We start from the raw sequence: 20,487 nt of genomic DNA on the forward strand, positions 1-20,487 counted from the left end.
AGGTTTGTTGTATTTAATCAGTAACTGTTTAAGTATTTGCACTTAATTTAATACATATGTGAGGACCAAAACAATATATGGCATCGATAAATACCTTTATACTTTATGGATAAATATATATACTAATATTCACAGCAGAAATATATCAAGAAAAATCCTCTTAAAATATTACCGTCAGCATCAACAGAATCAGCTTCGTTATAATAGATGTATCCATCCAAGCAAACACAAGATCCATCACTTTGTTGGAATGCACGATTTTCACCTGAAAGAAGAATTGATTATATTCCATTCGTGTCATCATCAGACACTAACACTGAGGATATAAAAAATAATCTATCATTGCTACACAGGAGTGGTGAGAACAAATAAAAGTCAGAAAGTTGAGTTTGTGGTTCAACAAACAAAACTATTGAAACCAATGAATCTTTAAAAAGATCTGCATATGCACTACTGCTAAAATGTATCTTCTTTGAAACTCAATTCATTTTCAAAACACCATGTGAATTTAATGGAAATACTTTAATAAACCAGGAGATACCTTAATATGACTAAATGGAAGAAAAAAGTGAAAAGGTAAACTTACCTAGACATGTACAAGCTGCAGCTCCTTCTCTGGATGTGGCAGAACTTCCACAGGGGAAACAGGCTCTCTGTCCTACCAAATGATTAAAAGTGCCAGAAGGACACAGCTGACATACAGAGAATGCAGCACCTTGTTGTTGACCATAGGTACCTACGCATAAAGATAGATGGTATTAAATGATATATTTCAAAAATTTGTGTTTGGAAAAACTCAAAAAGATATGAAGAGATAACATTCTTAACAGAAACAAAATCTACCTATATATGTTTGTTGCAAAAAAGTTTATGCCATAACACAATTTAAATTCTGAACCAAATTCCAACTATCTAATGATTCAATGAATATATAAATAATTGAAAACATGGATGATTGCCAAGATTCATTTTGTCTTTTGAAAAATTTACACAAGCCAAACCATCCAAAGAAAATTTAAAAATATTCAACTTTAAAAAAGTCAGAAACAGCGACCTAATTCATCGTAGTAACTATTTTCATTTTCAAATTCAGTTTATATATTAAATAACCAACTTTATATCAGAAAATATAATATTTTTTATAAATAATTTTCTCTTCTTTACCTGTTGGGCAAGGTATTGGTGAACCAGTTACACTCCCCGTCGAAGTCACACCCCCTTCTGGGCAATAATGTCCAATTGGACATACATTTGGCTGGTAGTTTCCTGTGCCTGTGTTAAATGAAAAAAAATAGTTTGGTCACAAGAGAGTTGCAAAGCAAATGATGGACAATATTAGCCTAATGTTTTGTTTATTTAAGTCAAAAATTCCACATTTACTGTTCATAACACAGAATGTCAAAGATTGTACTGAGTATGTATGTTTTGTTGAAAAATTAAATCATACATTTTCAATTGAACATTGATATTTAAAAAATTCATCTTAATTGAGGACAAATAAATCTCTAGCATACAACTTTAAAAATTTGAACTTGAGCAGCTATTCATACTACGTTTGGCTTAGATGCATAAACTTAGGAAACTATTTAATAAGAAAAGAAATAAAAGTATTAATGATCTAACCTTCAGGGCAGAAATAACCAGCAGGGCATGGCATACATTTGCTATCTTCAGATGAGTTTCTATATGTTCCTGTTGGACAAATACTGCAAGCTTTCCCCAAACTGTCTCTTAGGCCAGTTACATTCAGAGGTTGCCATCCTATATCACATGGCCATTCTTGTGGTGATCCTTGAGGGCAGTAGTTGGGATATTCGCAAATTGTGATTGTTGATGAATTTTCTGGACAATAATAACCTAGAAGCAAGCAGAAGAACTAGAATATTATTAAAATATATGTAAAGTTATAAAAATCAGTGCTTCATATACACCCTATTTTACATAACGAAGTTGCCCAAAAACTTAACTTTATTTATCAATAAAAATCTTCAACTTCAAAACTATCTATCTTGGTAAAAAACGGGATTTTTTTTAAGATCATTTATGAGAACAATTTTCTAGACAATAGTATTCTACAAGCATAGAGAAGAATTAAAATTGATGTAAATTTTAAATCTCAAGGCAGTAAATTTCGCCTCAGTGACATGGCCTAATGAAGCCTCACTAATAAAATTGCTTGTTAATTCCATTTGTCTTTTCACCTCCAATATAGCTATATGTTCAATATTCTTTTTGAAATAATAGTTGATCTTTATTACTATCAATCTTTCGAAAGACCCATTTTAACAACAGGCTCTAGCATGCTTTTGACATATTACGGTAAGTATCATTTGAGCACACACCTTTTGGACAGATTGTAGCCACAGCAGTGGTTTCAACACAGTAGTATCCACCAGGACATGGTGATGGGTTGACTGAGCCCGGAGGACAAACCTCTCCGGCAGCACATGGACGTCCATAAACATTTGGTTGACCTGGAATAAAATAAAAAAATTTATAAAAATAAAAGTTATGTACAATGAAACAGTTTGTGATATTTTATAGAAATCAACATTTTCTATTGCTAAAATTTACCATGATCAATTTTTGACAAATCTTAAAGAATTTGTGTCATAGCTAAATCGGACATCACATTCAGGCAAAGGTATACTTAGCTTTCACTGATAGAATTGAAAATTGCAGTGTGACAAAAAATGATGAATAGGTGAATATTGAAAATTAGGTCCAAAAATGGAACATTTTTGAAGCCATGACATTAGGGATGTTAAAAACTAGCATTCAAAGAAGCATAGGAACTATTCGATCTGTGAAAGCTAATCCATATAACATACAATGCGACTGTTCAGCTACAATTTTTAAATATACTAGGTGGTTCTAATTAGCAATTGATTGATAGTATTCTACAATACCTGTAACAGCAGGATCAGGGCAATAATAACCTCCCGTACAATCATCACAATCAGATAAAGATGTTGCTCCAATATCTGGCATCTGCTTTCCACCAGGGCACATTTCAGGAGCCTGTCCACCTAGATTAAAAATTGTATTGTAAGAGGAATATATTGAATAATGGTACACAAAAAAATTGATACATTTTGCATTAGTAAAAGCATATCGCCAAAATTAACATAATTTGGGAACAAAATAATGTGACAGTGAATCAAGCCACGGTAGACATAGCATAGCATTAATTTAATCTGTTGCAGTAAATTACCATAACACCAAAGTTGAAACATATACTGATTAATATAAGATTGATGTGCAAAGATGAAGACTGAGGCTCAAACAATTCATAGTAAACTAGCTAAAAAGAGCATTAGAAAAAATAACTTCACTGAGCAAGAGTTTAGAACCAAATTCGTAACACAAGTACAAATAGACTTGTTATATAAAACTCATACCTCCTGTGCAGTAGAATCCAGCTTGGCATGCAGTACTTGAATAGTTGGCAAGTCCAGTATCGTTACATAAGAAACCTGGAGGACAAGGGAAGCAATCTGCTTCATTGCTTCCACCTGAGATAAAATTTATATCAGTCAGTTATTGGAGAAATATAAATGAATAATTGTTTCTTCGTTCCCACATTTATTACAATAATATTTATTAGATTAAAGTGGTATTTGAATGAATATCAAAAATGAAGAAGAAATTACCTAAGTAGTCTTTAATCTAGTCCAGTTTATTGACGAAAATCATCAAACCTATATACTTGATAATATTCAAATTTTTGTTACAGAGTCAAATGAGAATAACGCTGTACAATAAAGATAGAATAACAAGAAATTTCTGAACTTCCTACAAACATAGTGGAATTTCCATTTTTGCAATTACCCATTTTACTATTATGAAACAGTATGTATGTCCTAAACTAATAAAGAGATTTTCAATATACCATAAAAAAAACAAAAAACTTTAATATCAAAGTAAAGTAATATTAAAGTAAGAGTAATAAATTGGATATTCAATGACGAATAGAAAGTCTATGATTCTTATAAACATGGTAGTCGCTTGCTTGGCAGTTTCTGATTGTACATAGCCCGTTTCAGGGTGAAATCGTCGTATTCAATAAAAACAGTTCTAGAAAACAAACATTGAGGTTGTTCTATATTTGATAAGATGAACATACCTTCAATATCTCTATATGTGTAAGATGGACATGGCTGTGGACCACTTGGTGCACCTCCTGGACATGTAGTATTGAGAGCAGCACAGAAATGACCAACAGGACACGGGTCAGCGATGGGGTCACCTTCATGGCACCATTTTCCAGGAGGACAGAATTCACATTCATTTATTGTGCTTGCACCTATAAGAAAAATAGTTTTGGTGAGAATTTCTATGAGAAGACTAGTGAGATGAATTTTATCTTATACATGTTTACTATCCATAAGAATCAGTACATAACTTTGGCTACATGAATAGTCAAATAAGAATGTATTGAGTAAACAAAAAAATGTCCCCCTAAAATAGACGTAATCATTACATATCTAAATTACATACTTATGGGAAGGATAAAGGAACAGGGATAAAATGAAGCTTGACAAAAATCTTTATAAGTGCATTAAGTTACATGATTAATCACTCAAAAAAAAAACATTCTAGGATCTTAGGAAAATTTAACATTTTTATTTATCCATAGTGCATTAGTGATTAAATGCAATACATGGGCTTGTTCAAGCAATACCCAGTTTTGAACTCACTGCAAAATGCCATCAAGCAATCACATAATTCTTGAAAGAATATTTTAAGACTGAATCATGTCACCTACCTGGTGTGTCTCTGAGTGTATTTTCAGGGCATGGTAAAGGATCTTTAGTTCCAACTCCACAATAAAAGCCAGCTGGACATTGTCCAGCACAAGTTGTGAACTCCGGACAAGGAGCCTGATCGACATTAAATGTTTTATTCACGACTTCTCCATCCGAAACTGGTGCAAATGCCCGAGATAAACAGAAATAACCTTCGTTACAGTCTCCCTGTAAATTAACAGTAAACGACATGTACTATGATGTATGTACCACTGTAACATAACACACAAGCTTTCAAAACCTCAAACAGCTAAGAACAAAGTATTTATTAAAAAATGACTCTTATATGATTAAATCGAATCCACTTTTTCTGAACATAATTGATCCCTATGCATAAATGGATGCTTCATCCTAGTCACTGTCTTAAATGATTCTTAGAAATTAGTGTACCTGCATAGCAATTTGCATTGTAAACAAAATGAACTAGAAAAATTCCAGGTGCTTTAAAACATATTATTTGTATATAGGGTCTCTTAATAAATGGAGTGTCTCAATTGCCCCCGACTTGTCCCACACTTCACGAACACATTTATCCCAATTCGTACACTTTGATACATATACCTTACAAATACATATCAATGAAATACATAATACTACATAGTTTAAATACATAATTTTAAATCCAACCTGAATTTGACCTCCAGTGCAAAACTTGCCAGTATCACATGGGTAACATGCTGCAGACTCTTCCAATTTTGAATCAGTTGAAAGTGTGTAAGTTCCATTTGGACATAGAATAGGGTTAGGTGTTCCTGTTGATTAAAATGATGGATTCAAGTAACATTTTTCATATGATTAAGTTGTAACTAATAATATGTATTCACAAATCTTATTCTCTTTTCAATAAAGGATATCACTCAAGTCATATTGATAAGTTCAATCTGTCTATTATGCCGTGGCTATTGGTTAAATATTTTCAAGATTTGTTATACTTGCTATATTAAACAAAGTGTAATAAATTGAGTTAGGACCATGCCATACAAAACAATTGCAGTTATTTTAAAATCTTGTCCTACACATGAGGGGTTGGCCTTGTCTAAGGTCCTATTCAAAAAAAAAAATCTAATTCTCCACAAAAACACAATGGGTTTATACCAGGGGTGGGGCAAGGTTTTTAAACCAGAGGCAAAAAATTTTGCCCACCTAGACTGGTGAGCCATGTAAGTGTGCCGTAAAAAGTAACATTTTAATAACAATGTTTACAGTGTTTCAAAGCAAAGGTGGAAAACAATATGCTTCGCGCCAAAACTAAATTTAACTACAATCTCAAAAAACTCCTTGTGCTATTTTAGCTAAAACATCAAAATTTGATTTCGGTTTGGTTGTAGCAGCATCAGGCGGGCCAGATTGAATTACCCAATGGGTCGGAATTCGCCCGCGGGCCGTACTTTGCCCATGTATGGTTTATAAATTTTTTTTCATACATACACTCTCTTTTAATAAAGGAGATGAAAGCAATGAAAAAATGTAATCCCAAACATCACTATATTATATAGCCCGAGATAAGAACATTAAAAAGTAAAGAGTCCAAGTATATGTATGTCACTTTCACTGTCTCCAGATTCTGATGAACTACTCTACTAGAAAGACAGAAAATATTGTCACAAACCTTCGGGGCAGAAATGATATGCAGGACATTCAATTTGTTTCCCAGTGTTTGATTCTTGACAATAATAACCAGCTGGACATAAATCGCATAAAGAACTTCCTTCTGCAGGCTGATTTTGCCCTGCAATGTTGAGAAAGTAGCATATATGAATACGATCAGAATGAAGTAGAATATTGAACAAGTTGCAAGACATAAAACAAATAATATATAGTCATATAAATCATACGCTTGAAATATTAGGAGAATAAAGAATATTTGAATGTAAAAGTAAATTATTTGTCTAGTTATTGGCAAACACTCAAATGCCAATAGCCACAACAGTCAGTTCATGCAAACTTGCTGTAAGCATGGCCAAACGCACTAAATTAAATGCAACGAACACAAATTGAAAACCTTGACTATCTCCTGAATTGTCATGAGACACTGAGGAAGTATCAGAATGATTGTTACCCTCTAGTCAGAAAATTTCACATTTTCCAATAAGTTTCACAAAATAAATTTCGTCTTATTTAAAGTTACTTTTACTAGTATCAATAAACGTTGTAAAATATATAGATAGGATTACAACAATAAAAACTTTGTGTGTTCATTATTGCTCATATTTAAAAGTATACAAAGCACCAAAGTAAACCTGTTGGACATGGTGTTGGCTGGCTTGATCCTACTTCACAGAAATGACCAGATGGGCAAGGAAATTGGTTGGGATCACTGTTAGTTGTGTTGCCTGGACAATAGTAACCTGCATTGCATGGCCCAGTAGGTATTGATATTCCAGGATTCACACAGTAGTATCCCTAAAAAGACAAAATACAGAAAACAATCAGCAATTCTTTTGTAAATTATGGGAGTGCAATTATGGGTGCTCCAGAAGTGTATGTACCAATATGGAGGAAATTAATTTTGTTAGCCTAAATTACATCAAGTTGTGTAAACGTACGAAAAGCTGGGGGTATATGCACTTGGCTAACACATACCGTCCCCGAACTCATAATCGAACTAAAATAAAGAAAATTAAAATAAATTTCTGGCCTAACCCTAATCTGGTACACACACTACGGAACTACCCAATTATGAGAGTGTGATAGTCTAGTCATTAGAGTATTAGATCTAACTATATTGGTGTCTTATGATGAAAAGCTCGGATTTAAACGCTGTGACCACAACTTCGCCCATGAGGTAAAAAATTAGGTAGGCAATATTGTTCAGAGAAAAAATGCCTCTTATAAATGCAACCAATTTGTTATAAGGGTGGAATTAAGAGCTAAATGATGTTTAAATACAGGTTATAGCAAATAGAATGGTGAAGCTTACAACCTTCACTAGCACTTTTAAATAGTATAATCACGCACACTTTTTAAATGTTTTGCATCATCAAATTTATGAATACATTAGTTTTCCTAACCACTCATGAGCCTTAATTAAGACAAGTTTTCTTCACATTTTCATAAATTATTTGATCTTGTTCAAAATCATTATCTACATGAAAAATAAGGGAATGATGAGGCATAATTAATGATAACTGTGATTTTACACGTGGTTACCAAGATAGAGCATTCATTGTGCCAACATATAATAAAAAGCATTACTTTGGAAGGAAAATGTAATGAAGAAAATGTACTCACAGGATCACAAGGCAGACATTCAGATTCGGCACCAGCACCAGTAGTGTTTCGAATTCTTCCAGATGGACAATCAGTGGGTGCAGTCACTCCCGAAGTACAATATGAACCGACTGGACATTTACCGTTGTAGTAGCCAGTTGTTGTATTAAGACCTTCATTCGGCGTTTTTGTGTAACTTCCTCTCTCACAAAGATACCCTGCATCACAATCGCCTTAAGGGGGAAAAACAATATTTTGAATAATTTTCTAATTATCTTAAGTGCTCACATATAAATAAATAAATAATTACTGATAGTAAGTTGACAGAATCAACAGCTTGAATAAATAAATGTTAAACACATTACATCTATAAATTGTATAGGATACGATATACATATTCGTCCCAGGGTAGGAAAGTCGATGAGACGGCCTTACCATATGGCAAACCACTGCCTTTCGTCCGATAACCATTACATGTCAGGTATAGGATTAGTTAGTTACAGTATTTGTTTTCGGATGCATGAACTTGATGGTGGAGGAAGCCGTAACCGACTAGCAATTACGTGAACCACCTGTGGCGGCGAGGAGCAATCCTTTCGTAATTGACTATCCCTGCATGGGATTTTAACCTGCGAAGCCACACAGAGTAATCAGAGGTGCGGTGGCGAGCGTATCCCTAATGCTTAGCATGATGAGCAACACTGCCGCACCTATAGAATTCTTGTTTTATTGTTTTTATGAATGATTTTGACAAATGCTTGCGAGGCAGACTATTTTAGGAAAACTCACCTGTAGCTGTAGGGTTTCCGACACCTTCACAATATTTGCCAGGATCACAAAGAATACAATCCCCACTATTTTGTCCTCCAGGTATATCTCTGTAAGTTCCAGCTGGACATGGTTCAGCCACCAAAGCACCAGCTGGGCAGAAGTATCCTGAGAACAAAATATGATATGGTTTCATTATACTGTTTTCAATAGTCTGTAAGCCAGTAGTAATTCTATGCAGCTAACTGATTATGCAAAATTCTCAGAGAAAATAGTAAATTAGCAGTATGATAAAGCAAAAGATGAGTATACGGCAAGATGCTGAATAGAAATACAACAATCAATGGATGGTCCGCTATGTGGATACCAGGTAGAGGTTAGTCAAAATAGATAAGCAAGTTAATTCTCCATGAGGGATAATGAGAACCAAAGCAGAGTCATAGAATCTCCAACAAAGATTGGATTTACAATCTCTACCTATTTCTATTACTGGTGGAAATGTGAGAGTGTTTTTCCTCAGAAATATGAGCAATTTCTGAACATGAGTATAAAACAATCATCTTCAAGGCATCCTAATATAGTATTGTAAAGTACTTTAGAATAGGATTTTCTTATTCTTTTATGAAGAACCGTCCTGTTACCAGTTCATGTCAGGGATGGAATCAGTTAGTCAACTATTTGTTATATGCGAATGGACTTGATGGTGCAGGAAAGCCAAAATTCATAGAATATAAAACAATTAACTGATCAACTATTTCCATAATCACCCATTAAGATATGCCATAAACTTTAAGATACCAAAACTTACCAGGGTCACATAGACCAGCTGCAGATGTGTTAGATGAGGAACATAGAGTTCCTGCTGTGCATGTTGTACAATTTGCAGCTCCAAGATTAGGGCTGTGAGTTCCTGGATCACATCCAATCGGAACAACAGTTCCTTGTGGGCAATGATAACCTTTTGGACATTGCTCTCCTGTGACACCATCAGTTGGTTCAGCTGTTGTACTTCCTCCATAGCAGACAAAACTGAACATAAAACAAATTGGAAAGATATGTAGAAATATGAGAAGAAAGAAAATTTCAGAAGTTTTAAATTTGGAAGCATTGAATGTAGAAAAAGAACTTACTGCTTCTAAAAATTATCATCTGGCAGTCGCAAACAAAATTGGAAACAATTTATTGGAGAAGGATTTCAAAAAGTTGTAAAGTTGAATTCAAACAATTTAGCAGACAAGAAAAGCCATTGTAATAAATAAATGATATGACAAATCTATCATAAATAAATGAATGAAAACTACACTTTTCGAGGTGGATAAAATCATAAAATAAGTATATATATATATTGATGAATTCTAATGCAACCTAATCTATTCATATAATGTACTTTAGATACACCATGAATATGATCATTTATTGTAGAAACAAACAAACTTACTTTGAGATATAGTCAATGAATTGATAGACACTCATATAGAACTATGCACTGATGAAGGAATAAAATTTTCCAATCTCTTTCAATACCTCCCAAACTTACCCAGCATTGCAATCTGGAGCATCATCATCTATCCTACCAGACGATGCACAATATTTTCCAGCAGGGCAAGGACTACAACCAGTTTCATTGGTTTGGCCTGGTGTTTGAGCAAATGATCCTGCTTTACATGGTTTTGGTTGAGTTGAACCAGCAGGACAGTAATGACCGACTGGACAAATATCATTTCCAGTGTAATAGGCTAAATAAAAGTGAAAGTAGTCGATTAAATGAAAGGGCAAATAGTTCATCACTGCAAATTTGATAATAAACTATATTAAAGAATAGCATTTTAAAACCAATTGAGCTTATGTGCTCTTATATCTCCAAACATAAAATTCCATTTATTCAGTTGAATAAAGTAGAATGAAGGGGTGCATATAAACATATGTATATATTTGAGTTAAACTTCTGAGATATCTAACCTACAATGCCAAAGCTGAAGTCTCAATAATCTATTTTTTCATTGAATAATTTTTTTTTCGCTGAAAACAATTAATAAGCTTCCTCAGAATGGTTTATGAACTAAAAAAGAATAGTTTATGAGTTAGCTTATCGAATAATTAAATATCTCCCAAAACATTTTTCAAAATGTTACAATTTGTAATTGAAATTTTAGTTAATGATTTTTGATTCTCTTTTCCACCTATCACAATTTTTCACAATCTGAGTAGCCACACACTTCAACAAAAATCCTCTGTGTTTATCATGGATGGAGTCTTTCACAATAAAAACATAAATGCCAAAAGCAAAAGTTCAAAATATCTTGGGTGATAGAAATAGATTACCTGTTATATTAGGGTTAACATTATCATCAACAGGTTCAGGTTCTTTCGCTCCTTCATAACAGTAAAAACCAGCATTACACGGCGCAGTAGGTTGAATAGAAGGTGAATCGCCACAATACCACCCTGAAAAAAAAAATGTTACTGTTTAAATCTGTTCAATTCAGCAAATCAAAGCTACCAGTCTTTTCTAAGAATAGACATAGCCTCTCATGTATCAATATTTCTGAAGGCAGGTAAAAGTGTCAACACCCTAAAATACCTATTTTCCCATTATTTTGATAAAAAATTATATGGTGTTCAAATTACTTTTTAATGATAAAATAGCAAGATTTTTATATTCCCAAAAATTAAGGTAATATTTATCCAAGTGCTAATTTATTACTTAATGCCAATAAAAATGATAGCTATAGGTTACAGTGACTCAAGACAAAGAAATAAATTTTGACCTGGGTTAAAAATACTCAAGAAAAACAAGATAGAAAGCTCTATAGAAATAGAAAGCCCTTTCAAGCAAGTTAATTTCGGCATTACTGTTAGTAATCCTAGTCCTGATTCATTTTATAACCATACTTTAATTGCATTATTGTATTTAAAAAATGTATTATTTACCTCCAGGACATTGCTTGCATTGAGATTCTAATTGGCGACTGGTTAGATTGCTGTAAGTTCCTAGTGGGCATTCCTGTGGAATTGTTCCCTTGAGACAATAATATCCCATAGGACAGGGTTCATCATCAAGTGTGCCTGAAAATAAACATATTAAAATTGAAAAAAAAAAAAATTTAAATGCAATGAGCTCAAAAATTTTATAATAAAGATAAACAATACACCAACCAAACCATGCTTCATATTTTAATGTTCTTTATGTTTTTTATAATAAAGTTTTTCATCTATTTTCTAAACAATACTTTATACTTAATTTGGGATTACTGTAATCCTTAAAAAAAATTCGTTGTAACAAATCACATTGAGATAGAAATTATGTCCTTGACTAGTTAAACTCATGCCACAACTGAAGAATGAATGTACATTTTTTCTCAAGTTTCAAGTCATCTTATCAAATTGTACGAAAATTAGTGCTGCAGAAGTGTATGTACCAATGTGGAGGTGAATAATTTCTAGTTACTTTACATCAAGTTGTATAAAAGAACTGAAACTTATGGGCAGAGGTTATATTCACTTGACTAACACAGACAGTGTTAGAATAAAATAATAGAATAATAATAGAATGTAATAGAACAAAATAAGGACAATCGGAATAAAATTATGGCCTAAATCTAACCTGGTACATACACTACGGGAGTACCCAAAATTCAATGATAGATGCAATATTTCAAATATATTTATAATCTCAGCTTAAATATCTTCAGCAGATCTTTTAATTGAAGTATTTACTTGGTGTGATATCGTTTACCATTTCTCAACAAATGAATTCATATATGGGTATCCATAAAGTTTCTTTACAATTTCAATTTTGTTATGAAGTCAATTGTCAATATATCTTAACCAGGCTTGTTGTTTTTTAATCAGTAATTGTTTTAGTATTTATACTTTATTTAATACATCAAAACAACAAATATATGGTATCGATAAATTTCCGGCGCTCCTGGAGCAACCTGAACCCTAACCTGTCACACATACTATATTCAGGTTTTGCGCCATCTTGGTGGACATACTTCTGGAGCTCCAAATTCCCTTTCCTTTTCCAATTTTAAAAACTTTTTAGGATTTTATGAACGCCCTATATTTGTCCCTAATGAGGTGTATTTAAAACAAACAAAATTATAATGCCATACCATCATAAGGATCGCATTCTCTCCCAGAAGGGCAGTCCAAGCAATCAGGCTGTCCTGTAGAGGGTTGATATTTAGCAACATTACAAACAGTTTCATTACTTGAACCTTCTGGACATTTATGGTGTTTAGAACAAGCTAAATTTGATGAGCTGTCACCCCCTGGACAATAATATCCAGCTTGGCATGGTGCTGTTTCATTTGCTTCTCCGCCTGTGAAAATAGAATAGTTTTGAAGCAAACATAAAACGTGAAAACATGAACATAGGAGGAATTTAGTAAAAAGACGGATAATAAAAATCAAACATAATCATTTTCCCTAATTGGTTGCACAGCATATTGGTTTATAGATGTTAATAAATTTAGATTTGTATTTCTGACATATTTTGTGTGTTATCAAATGAAAATTGTGTTCATGTCTAACATATTTAAACTAGGTTGGTAATAATTTATAAGATATTTTCTTTTCTATAAAATTGAATCAGCCATTTGTGGTTGGTGGGTTGATCAGGTTAATCGAGCATGTCTTTCCTTGTACAAACAACTTCTTGCATGACCTTAACATTTATTACAGCAAACAATCATTATGTAGATTTTTACCATTCACACACAGTATTTATCCTAATCAGAATTTCACATTTCAATTAATTGTCTACGCAAACAGAAAGATGCTAACGTCAACGGTGTTAAATGTTACAAATACTACACAATGCCTTCCATACCATTACAATAGAATCCTGGAGTACAATCTTCACAATATGTAGCATCAAGGTTCTTTTCAGTTGGACTGAATTTTCCCGGTGGACATGGTGATGCAAAAGGACTTCCTTCAATGCAATAATGGCCTGCTGGGCAAATGTTTTGATCTGGCACGGCACTGTAGTAGATATTATTATGAACATTTTAATCAAGTTAATGAGTGAATGTATGGAAGAGTCTTGGAACAAATAGGATAGGATTTATATTTATCTCAGGGAAGAGGAAAGTTATATGATGGCTCAACCATATGGCGAACCACAGCCTCTTGTCCGGTTACCAGTTCATGTCGGGTATGGGATTAGATAGCCAGTTATTGTGGTCAGATGCATGGACTTGATGGTGGAAGAAGCCGTAACCCATCAACGGATATGTGAACCATCATACGGAGGCGTTAACTAGATTATTCCTGTTTGTTACAGACCTTAACAATGACATGTGGTTTGAAACAGAAATGGAGTACTTGAAATGTAAACGTGACAAGTAAAGATTTCCAATAATATTCAACCTCTTGGCAACTGAAAACAGTCATAAATAAAAGCAAACAATGACAAGATGTGTTGAATAAAAGAACAAACTGAAGACACTCAAATGTAGAAGTGTAAATTGAAGAATATCAAAAATGCTAAGGATTCAAACATGTATATTCATTTCACATCAAAATGCTTAAACTATCAGTGATTTTTCATGGCGGAACTGCTTATCCTTTTTAAAAAATCAACATAAAATTACCTTCCAGCCAGGCAAAAGTATCCTGCATTACATTTAGCAAATGGTGTATCCAACCCATAGTTAGGGCAATACCATCCTGCATCACATGGAATGGGTTTGTCAGTTCCAGATGGACAGTAGTAACCTTGGAAACAGAAGAAAAACAAATAAGATTATTCAAAAATTTCCATAGATATTGGCATTTTTATGTAACAAAAAAGTAACATTGGTGTAAGAAATCAGAATTTAGAATTTATAGAAATAAGTAACCAGGCTTTATCTGGAGAGAGAGAGAGAGTGAAAAGGAGAGATTTAAAAGATATAAGATATTATTTAATTTTAAATACACTTAAGATCTAGCAAGATGTTTTAATCCTATATTTCATTTCTGCTGGCAAAATAGAAATCTTATACATTCCAAATTAAGTTTTGTTGATGTAACAAACAAGAAATACTGGCTTAACAACCTGTGCTTCCCACATTACCCAAGATGAAATACACTACCTAGAATATTCCTATCTTTTTAAATATAATAGCTATGTATGTATAAGAGCTCTTTCTCTCGGAACTAGTATAATATAAAATTGTGAAACATGCCATAAATATTTTGCAACGTTTGAAACAACAGTTCATCCACTCACCAGGTTCACAAATGCCAGCAGTTGTTTCAGCTAATAATGGGCAGACACAATCATAATAACCACTGCATGATATGTTGCTAGAAAACAAAATAAAGCAAGTTCAACTAATTACTATATATCAGTTAAAAGTAGATATAACTTGCTACATACGTTATGAAGCACTTAATAGAAAAGTTGAGTAACAGTGTTTTAAAAGTGTTCAGCAGCTCAAGTGAGCTTCAATAAAAAGGCTTCAAATCTATATTTGAATATGAGTCATGACAATAAATACTCGTTTTAATTACTACAATAGGTAAAACCGTATATATATTTTAGCCATGTTTTAACTAACATTTCAGGTAAGAGTGAATATCATTATCTACATTTGTTGATTTGCAGCAAAACCTTTGATAAGAGTGTTTTAGAAGCCCTATAAGTTGGCATTTTGCAGCACAAAAGATGCTAAAAAATATTCGCAAATGTGATTAGTGCTTATTTTTCAAGTTAGTTCACAGGTTCAATTCTTGTGAATAAATGTGAGCAAGAAAATTATTAGACTCCTTGGTTTTCAATCTCAATCTACAATGCAATCAGACTAAGAATCGGAGTTATTTTATCAAAAAGATTCTTGCTTCAGAATTTGCTCTACAACATCTTACAAAGATAAATTAGAATTATGACAATTTACCTTGCTGAAGATGGAGTCCCGGGAACAATAGTGGGATCACCATTCGTTACTGGTTGAGAAGAATCAGCCCCGCTGCTGCAGAAATAACCACCAGTGCAATTTCCATCTGGTTCGATATTTCCGGTTCCTTCACAATACATTCCAGCTGAACAAGACTCACAGCTGGAATTTGATTGACCTGAAAAAAAAATGTTATTCATTGCAACGCTTCTGTTGATTACATTAAAGTAGTTGGTACTGTGTGATGATGTGGCCAAAGCCTTCGACTTGACTGTGTTGACATTGCAGACTTTCCAACTCGGGTTCAAATTTATTTTTCATTTGCACCATAGGAATGCTTTTCTTGAAAATTTTTGAATTTCTGTCTTATTCGCACCATAGGGTGAAAAGGAATCGCACCACATATCTAGAGCGACAATCACCAGAGGCACGCCGCCCCGCAATAACAAGCGTGCTATGCTGTTTATTTCAGTATAACTCTCTAGTGTGAATAACAGTACAGAATTTTGCATGTTATAGTCGAATAAATGCAGAAATTGAAATAAAAAAGTTGCAGTATAGTACGAAATGGTGTTAAAATTTTAAGGATGTGGCTATCAGAAGTCAATAGCTACTAGGCAAAATACCTAATAAAATGGGCCGCTATATAAAACATTTTTTTCTGTAAATATTTTGTGGAAGTCCTCTTCTAATTAAAAGAAACTGATAAAATAACGAAGCCTGCAGTTCACTTTACCTGTTTTAGAATTGTATGATCCAGATGGACAAGGATATTGTTTGTCAAATTCTGTTCCTACCGGGCAATAATGTCCTTGTGGACATTCTACCGGATTGATAGTAGCTCCATCACAATAGAAACCTAAAGTTATAAATAAAACTGTCATTATAAACTAAAAACTATAAAATTATGAACAGATCAAATATCACCAAAAACCTTTGGATATAATTATCCTAAATTTTGACTATGATTATATCCACATAAAATAATCAAATGAATGAATAATGATAAAATACTTGCTGTCATCTGTTTTTTAACTGTATCTCTATATTTACTTTGCTGCTATACTAGGCAAATTGAAAAAAATAATGTTCATAAAACATCTTCAAAAGTACAACTCAGTAGGCAGACAACTGTTTACCTGATCATTATTCCTGTATCTCTTTAAATGTATTTTTTTATAAGAGTTTTCAAAATAATGTTACTTTAATTTCAATTGTAAACATTACTAATAAAAAGTTGAAATTGATTAGTGAAAATAAACCCCTATGGTTGCCAAATCAATTGGTACTTTTTTCATGTACATTTCCCAAAATGTGATTAGAAGTTTCAATTAAAATAGTGAACATGAATGAAAAAAATTACAACCACAGAATAAAAATTCAAATCTAATAATGAGATCATAAACACAATTATGTCAGTTGGCGCTGCACTTGAAGCACCTTCAGGAAAAGAGGAAAATAAAGTTAACAGATTAAAAACTTGTAGTATAAAAACTATTCTTCTAGAATAAAAGCAGGAATCTCAACTGTAAATCTAACAATTTTCATGTTCAAAATGATAGCGTGTAAATGTAATAAATATAACCCACTTTTAACACTAATTGGAAATTTTAAACCTACCCTGTAAGCATGGATCACATGAAGATTTTCCAACTACATTGGCATATGTTCCAGCAGGACATGGAATTGCTGAACCATCAGGACATTCATGGCCAAGTGGACATGGCTCTCCAGATCCCTGTATAGAGTAAAAATATTATGAATGAAGCAATGACAAAAATCTACACAGTTTGGAAAAGTAAATGATTTACTGATGCGCAAAGAGTACTGAATAAATGATTTAGTATTTGGTATGTTAGGAAAATTTTAGCATTTTAGCATTGTAGGCCCTCTAAATTACAGAGTTACATACATAATGAACGCACTTAGTCAACAACAATACATTTTTACTGTTTGAAAATCAATTTCTTGGTTGATCCAAAATAAAGGGCTTAATGTTTAGTAGGTTAGGCTAGTCAAGTGGGTTAGTATGTTGGCAAGGCTGTAGATAAGCTTGGGTTCGAATCCCATATTCATCATCTCAGAAATTTAGAATATAACATATTGTCCATGTTGAACAAAATAATCTGGTCCTTTAATATAAATAGTAGGCTCTAAAAATATAAGTGTTTTTTTATTCAAATACTTGTTGGAAACAAAGAAGATGTAAAAGACCTCAATGTGGCATTTAAATTTGTAATTTTTCAAAATTTAGAAAGAAAAGATTGCATTTACAATACCTTATTTGTTGCATTATTTGGTTGATTAGTATCGACTCCAGTAATACAATTAAATCCAGCATCACATTTCCCAGTTTCCGAACTAAATCCTGGTGTTTGACAATAATATCCGCCTGTACACTGACTACATTGAGACTCTGATGACAAACCATATGTTGGGTTGAATGTTCCTGTGTGAAAACAAAGGTTAAAAGTTTTAAAACCTTTTCCTATAACTTGAATAAAAAGAGATAAAATGATAAAAGTTAATTTTACATATACATAAAAAATTAGAGTTTGTATTCAGGGAAGTAACCAAGAGTTCGTATTCAGGGAAGTAACCAAGAATTTCAAAAGGAGGTGAGCAGGTCTGGAAATTCATAACGCCAAGTAAGCTAGTGGGTACAAAAATGCACCGTCCATTACATAAATCAGTTTTAGTTGTTATTACCTGATGGACACTTCCTTAGATCAGATCCAGTACCAGCTGGACAATAATGCCCAGGCAGGCATGGATCTGCTCTGTCTCTATTCACACAATAATAACCAGCAGGACATATATCACAGACTGCTGCTCCAGAGTAGTTAGAATATGTTCCATTTTCACATGGTTCTGGAGCGGCTGAACCTTCTACACAGAATGATCCTGGTGGACATTCATGTTGTTTTGAATTGACAGCACCTCCATCACAGTAATAGCCAGGAGAACAAAGACCTGTGAATAATTTTATAAAGTATAATATATTGTAATTTAACTTACTATTCTAGTTTTATAACTTCTATTCAGATTGTGGGCAGTTGCAGCCATTTTGCTACAAAGATCATAAGCCTAATATTTCCAATTACAACAATATTGAATTATATGTTTGAGTAACATGCATATAATTACTGATTCTTTCTTTCTGCCTTCGTGGTAGTGTATCTTTATGCACTAACTGCATAGATAATGGGGATTAATTTCAAAAATTGTAAAGTTCTGTATACATAGAATGGAATTTTGGGGGCAGCTGACAAATTTTATTTATCTTGTGAGAGCCCTGGCCATTTTGCTACAGATATTATTGGACTTTTAGCCAATAATGAGGTATTATTTTCTTCAGATTCTTGAATGGACTAACTGGAAAGATACTACTGCAAGAATTGAAATGGCTAAATTGAATGGTTCAAAGTCTAACTTTGGTCAGACAAACCACTATAGACAAAAAAATTGTAAATCGTTTTTTAAATATATTTAAAATTAACCAAATTTGCATTTATACTGTGATAATTTTATGTCATAAATAGCACATATCAAAAAGTAACTCTATGAAACGAGAGTGTCATTTTGAGAGTAGATGTTCGAGGGTCCCTAGGAATTGTTTTGTGTAATTTTCTCAGAATATACCAGAAATTTCATTTTCTCTCTCACCTGATTTTCCACTCAATGCACTATCATTGCAAAAATATCTTGGAGTGCATTCTTTGCAATCTGATGCTTGAGTCATTTGTGGGTTTGGATTGAACGTTCCTAAAATTGCGAATAAAATTTGATTTTATGTCGATTCTCTAAACAAGGTTTGACCAATATTAAACCAGTAAATATCTTGTAATAGCGATGAATAAAATGCCTCATAAAGAAATAAAAAAGTGCTACTTATCAGTAAACCAGGGCTTGGAGACAAGGTAATTTTATTGGAGCTGGAACTAATTTAACCTGTTAGATGGAGCTGAAGCCGGAGTCGCAGCTACAAGAAATTTTAATGACTACAGCTCCTAACCATCAATTTATTTTTTCACTTCTATAATTTTGTGATACTTCATAAAATAATAAAATCTATCCATGTCAGAGAGACTGTGATTTTAAACCTGCTTCCTATCCCTGTAGTAAACTAGTACAGAGTTTGATTCATATAAATTGTTCATAAAAATCGAAATGGAAAAACAAACCTGGTGAGCATGCTGTCTGAGTACTACTATTAGTTGGACAATAATATCCAGGTTGACAAACATCTCCATAAGATTTACTAACTGGCGAAGGCTCAGATGATTTTCCAGAGCAATAATAGCCTAAAACATAATTCAACAATTACAATTTTATACATAATTAAAAAAAATTATTGTATGGCTCTTTCATAGTCATATAAATAGCAAAAAAGTGTTGAATCTAAAATAAAAGTACATGTAAGTACAGCATGGTTTTCGAAAAATAATATTTCTTTACAGTTTAAGTCGAGATTAGAGAATCTATAAATAGTACTGTGTATGAATCATTATTAGATCAGTGAGTAGATAAAGTAGTCCAATATTTGAAATTACAGTAATTGATATTCAATTCAATAACATCATTCTATAATTCAAACATTAGTAAGATATATATATATAGATATATAATTTTGAGAATGATTTTGATATAAGTCTTATCCTTAGAATAAGACCTAGTCAATAGTACGACTTTTTTTTTTACCTAGTTGATAGCAAGAAATTTCTCCCACACGTTTCAATGATTAATCTAAAACGTGTGAGAGAGAAAAACGCGTCATTTAATTAAATGGATATCGGTTTCCATATTCTTTT

General features: G+C 32.9%; 1 protein-coding gene across 1 annotated transcript in view; it reads right to left on the reverse strand.

Annotated features, from left to right (window-relative positions):
• The window catches only part of LOC120326601 (uncharacterized), a 144,184-nt gene that overhangs the window by 35,042 nt on the left and 88,655 nt on the right, over positions 1-20,487 (reverse strand). The window contains exons 90-118 of the mRNA XM_078111542.1: positions 19,861-19,980; positions 19,343-19,441; positions 18,386-18,649; positions 17,956-18,125; positions 17,297-17,414; positions 16,413-16,535; positions 15,677-15,854; positions 15,010-15,086; positions 14,390-14,513; positions 13,624-13,778; positions 12,905-13,114; positions 11,718-11,852; positions 11,109-11,231; positions 10,324-10,522; positions 9,595-9,815; positions 8,808-8,954; positions 8,040-8,251; positions 7,049-7,211; positions 6,418-6,537; positions 5,436-5,560; positions 4,769-4,976; positions 4,127-4,306; positions 3,402-3,515; positions 2,910-3,029; positions 2,343-2,474; positions 1,624-1,857; positions 1,165-1,272; positions 587-736; positions 173-265 (exon numbers count right to left, since the gene is read on the reverse strand). Of these exons, the coding sequence (XP_077967668.1) occupies positions 173-265; positions 587-736; positions 1,165-1,272; positions 1,624-1,857; positions 2,343-2,474; positions 2,910-3,029; positions 3,402-3,515; positions 4,127-4,306; positions 4,769-4,976; positions 5,436-5,560; positions 6,418-6,537; positions 7,049-7,211; positions 8,040-8,251; positions 8,808-8,954; positions 9,595-9,815; positions 10,324-10,522; positions 11,109-11,231; positions 11,718-11,852; positions 12,905-13,114; positions 13,624-13,778; positions 14,390-14,513; positions 15,010-15,086; positions 15,677-15,854; positions 16,413-16,535; positions 17,297-17,414; positions 17,956-18,125; positions 18,386-18,649; positions 19,343-19,441; positions 19,861-19,980 (4,422 nt within the window). The remainder of the gene's footprint in view (positions 1-172; positions 266-586; positions 737-1,164; positions 1,273-1,623; positions 1,858-2,342; positions 2,475-2,909; positions 3,030-3,401; positions 3,516-4,126; positions 4,307-4,768; positions 4,977-5,435; positions 5,561-6,417; positions 6,538-7,048; positions 7,212-8,039; positions 8,252-8,807; positions 8,955-9,594; positions 9,816-10,323; positions 10,523-11,108; positions 11,232-11,717; positions 11,853-12,904; positions 13,115-13,623; positions 13,779-14,389; positions 14,514-15,009; positions 15,087-15,676; positions 15,855-16,412; positions 16,536-17,296; positions 17,415-17,955; positions 18,126-18,385; positions 18,650-19,342; positions 19,442-19,860; positions 19,981-20,487) is intronic.

This window comes from Styela clava, chromosome 4, assembly GCF_964204865.1.
Source record: "Styela clava chromosome 4, kaStyClav1.hap1.2, whole genome shotgun sequence".
In the NCBI taxonomy this organism is placed as follows: Eukaryota; Metazoa; Chordata; class Ascidiacea; order Stolidobranchia; family Styelidae; genus Styela; species Styela clava.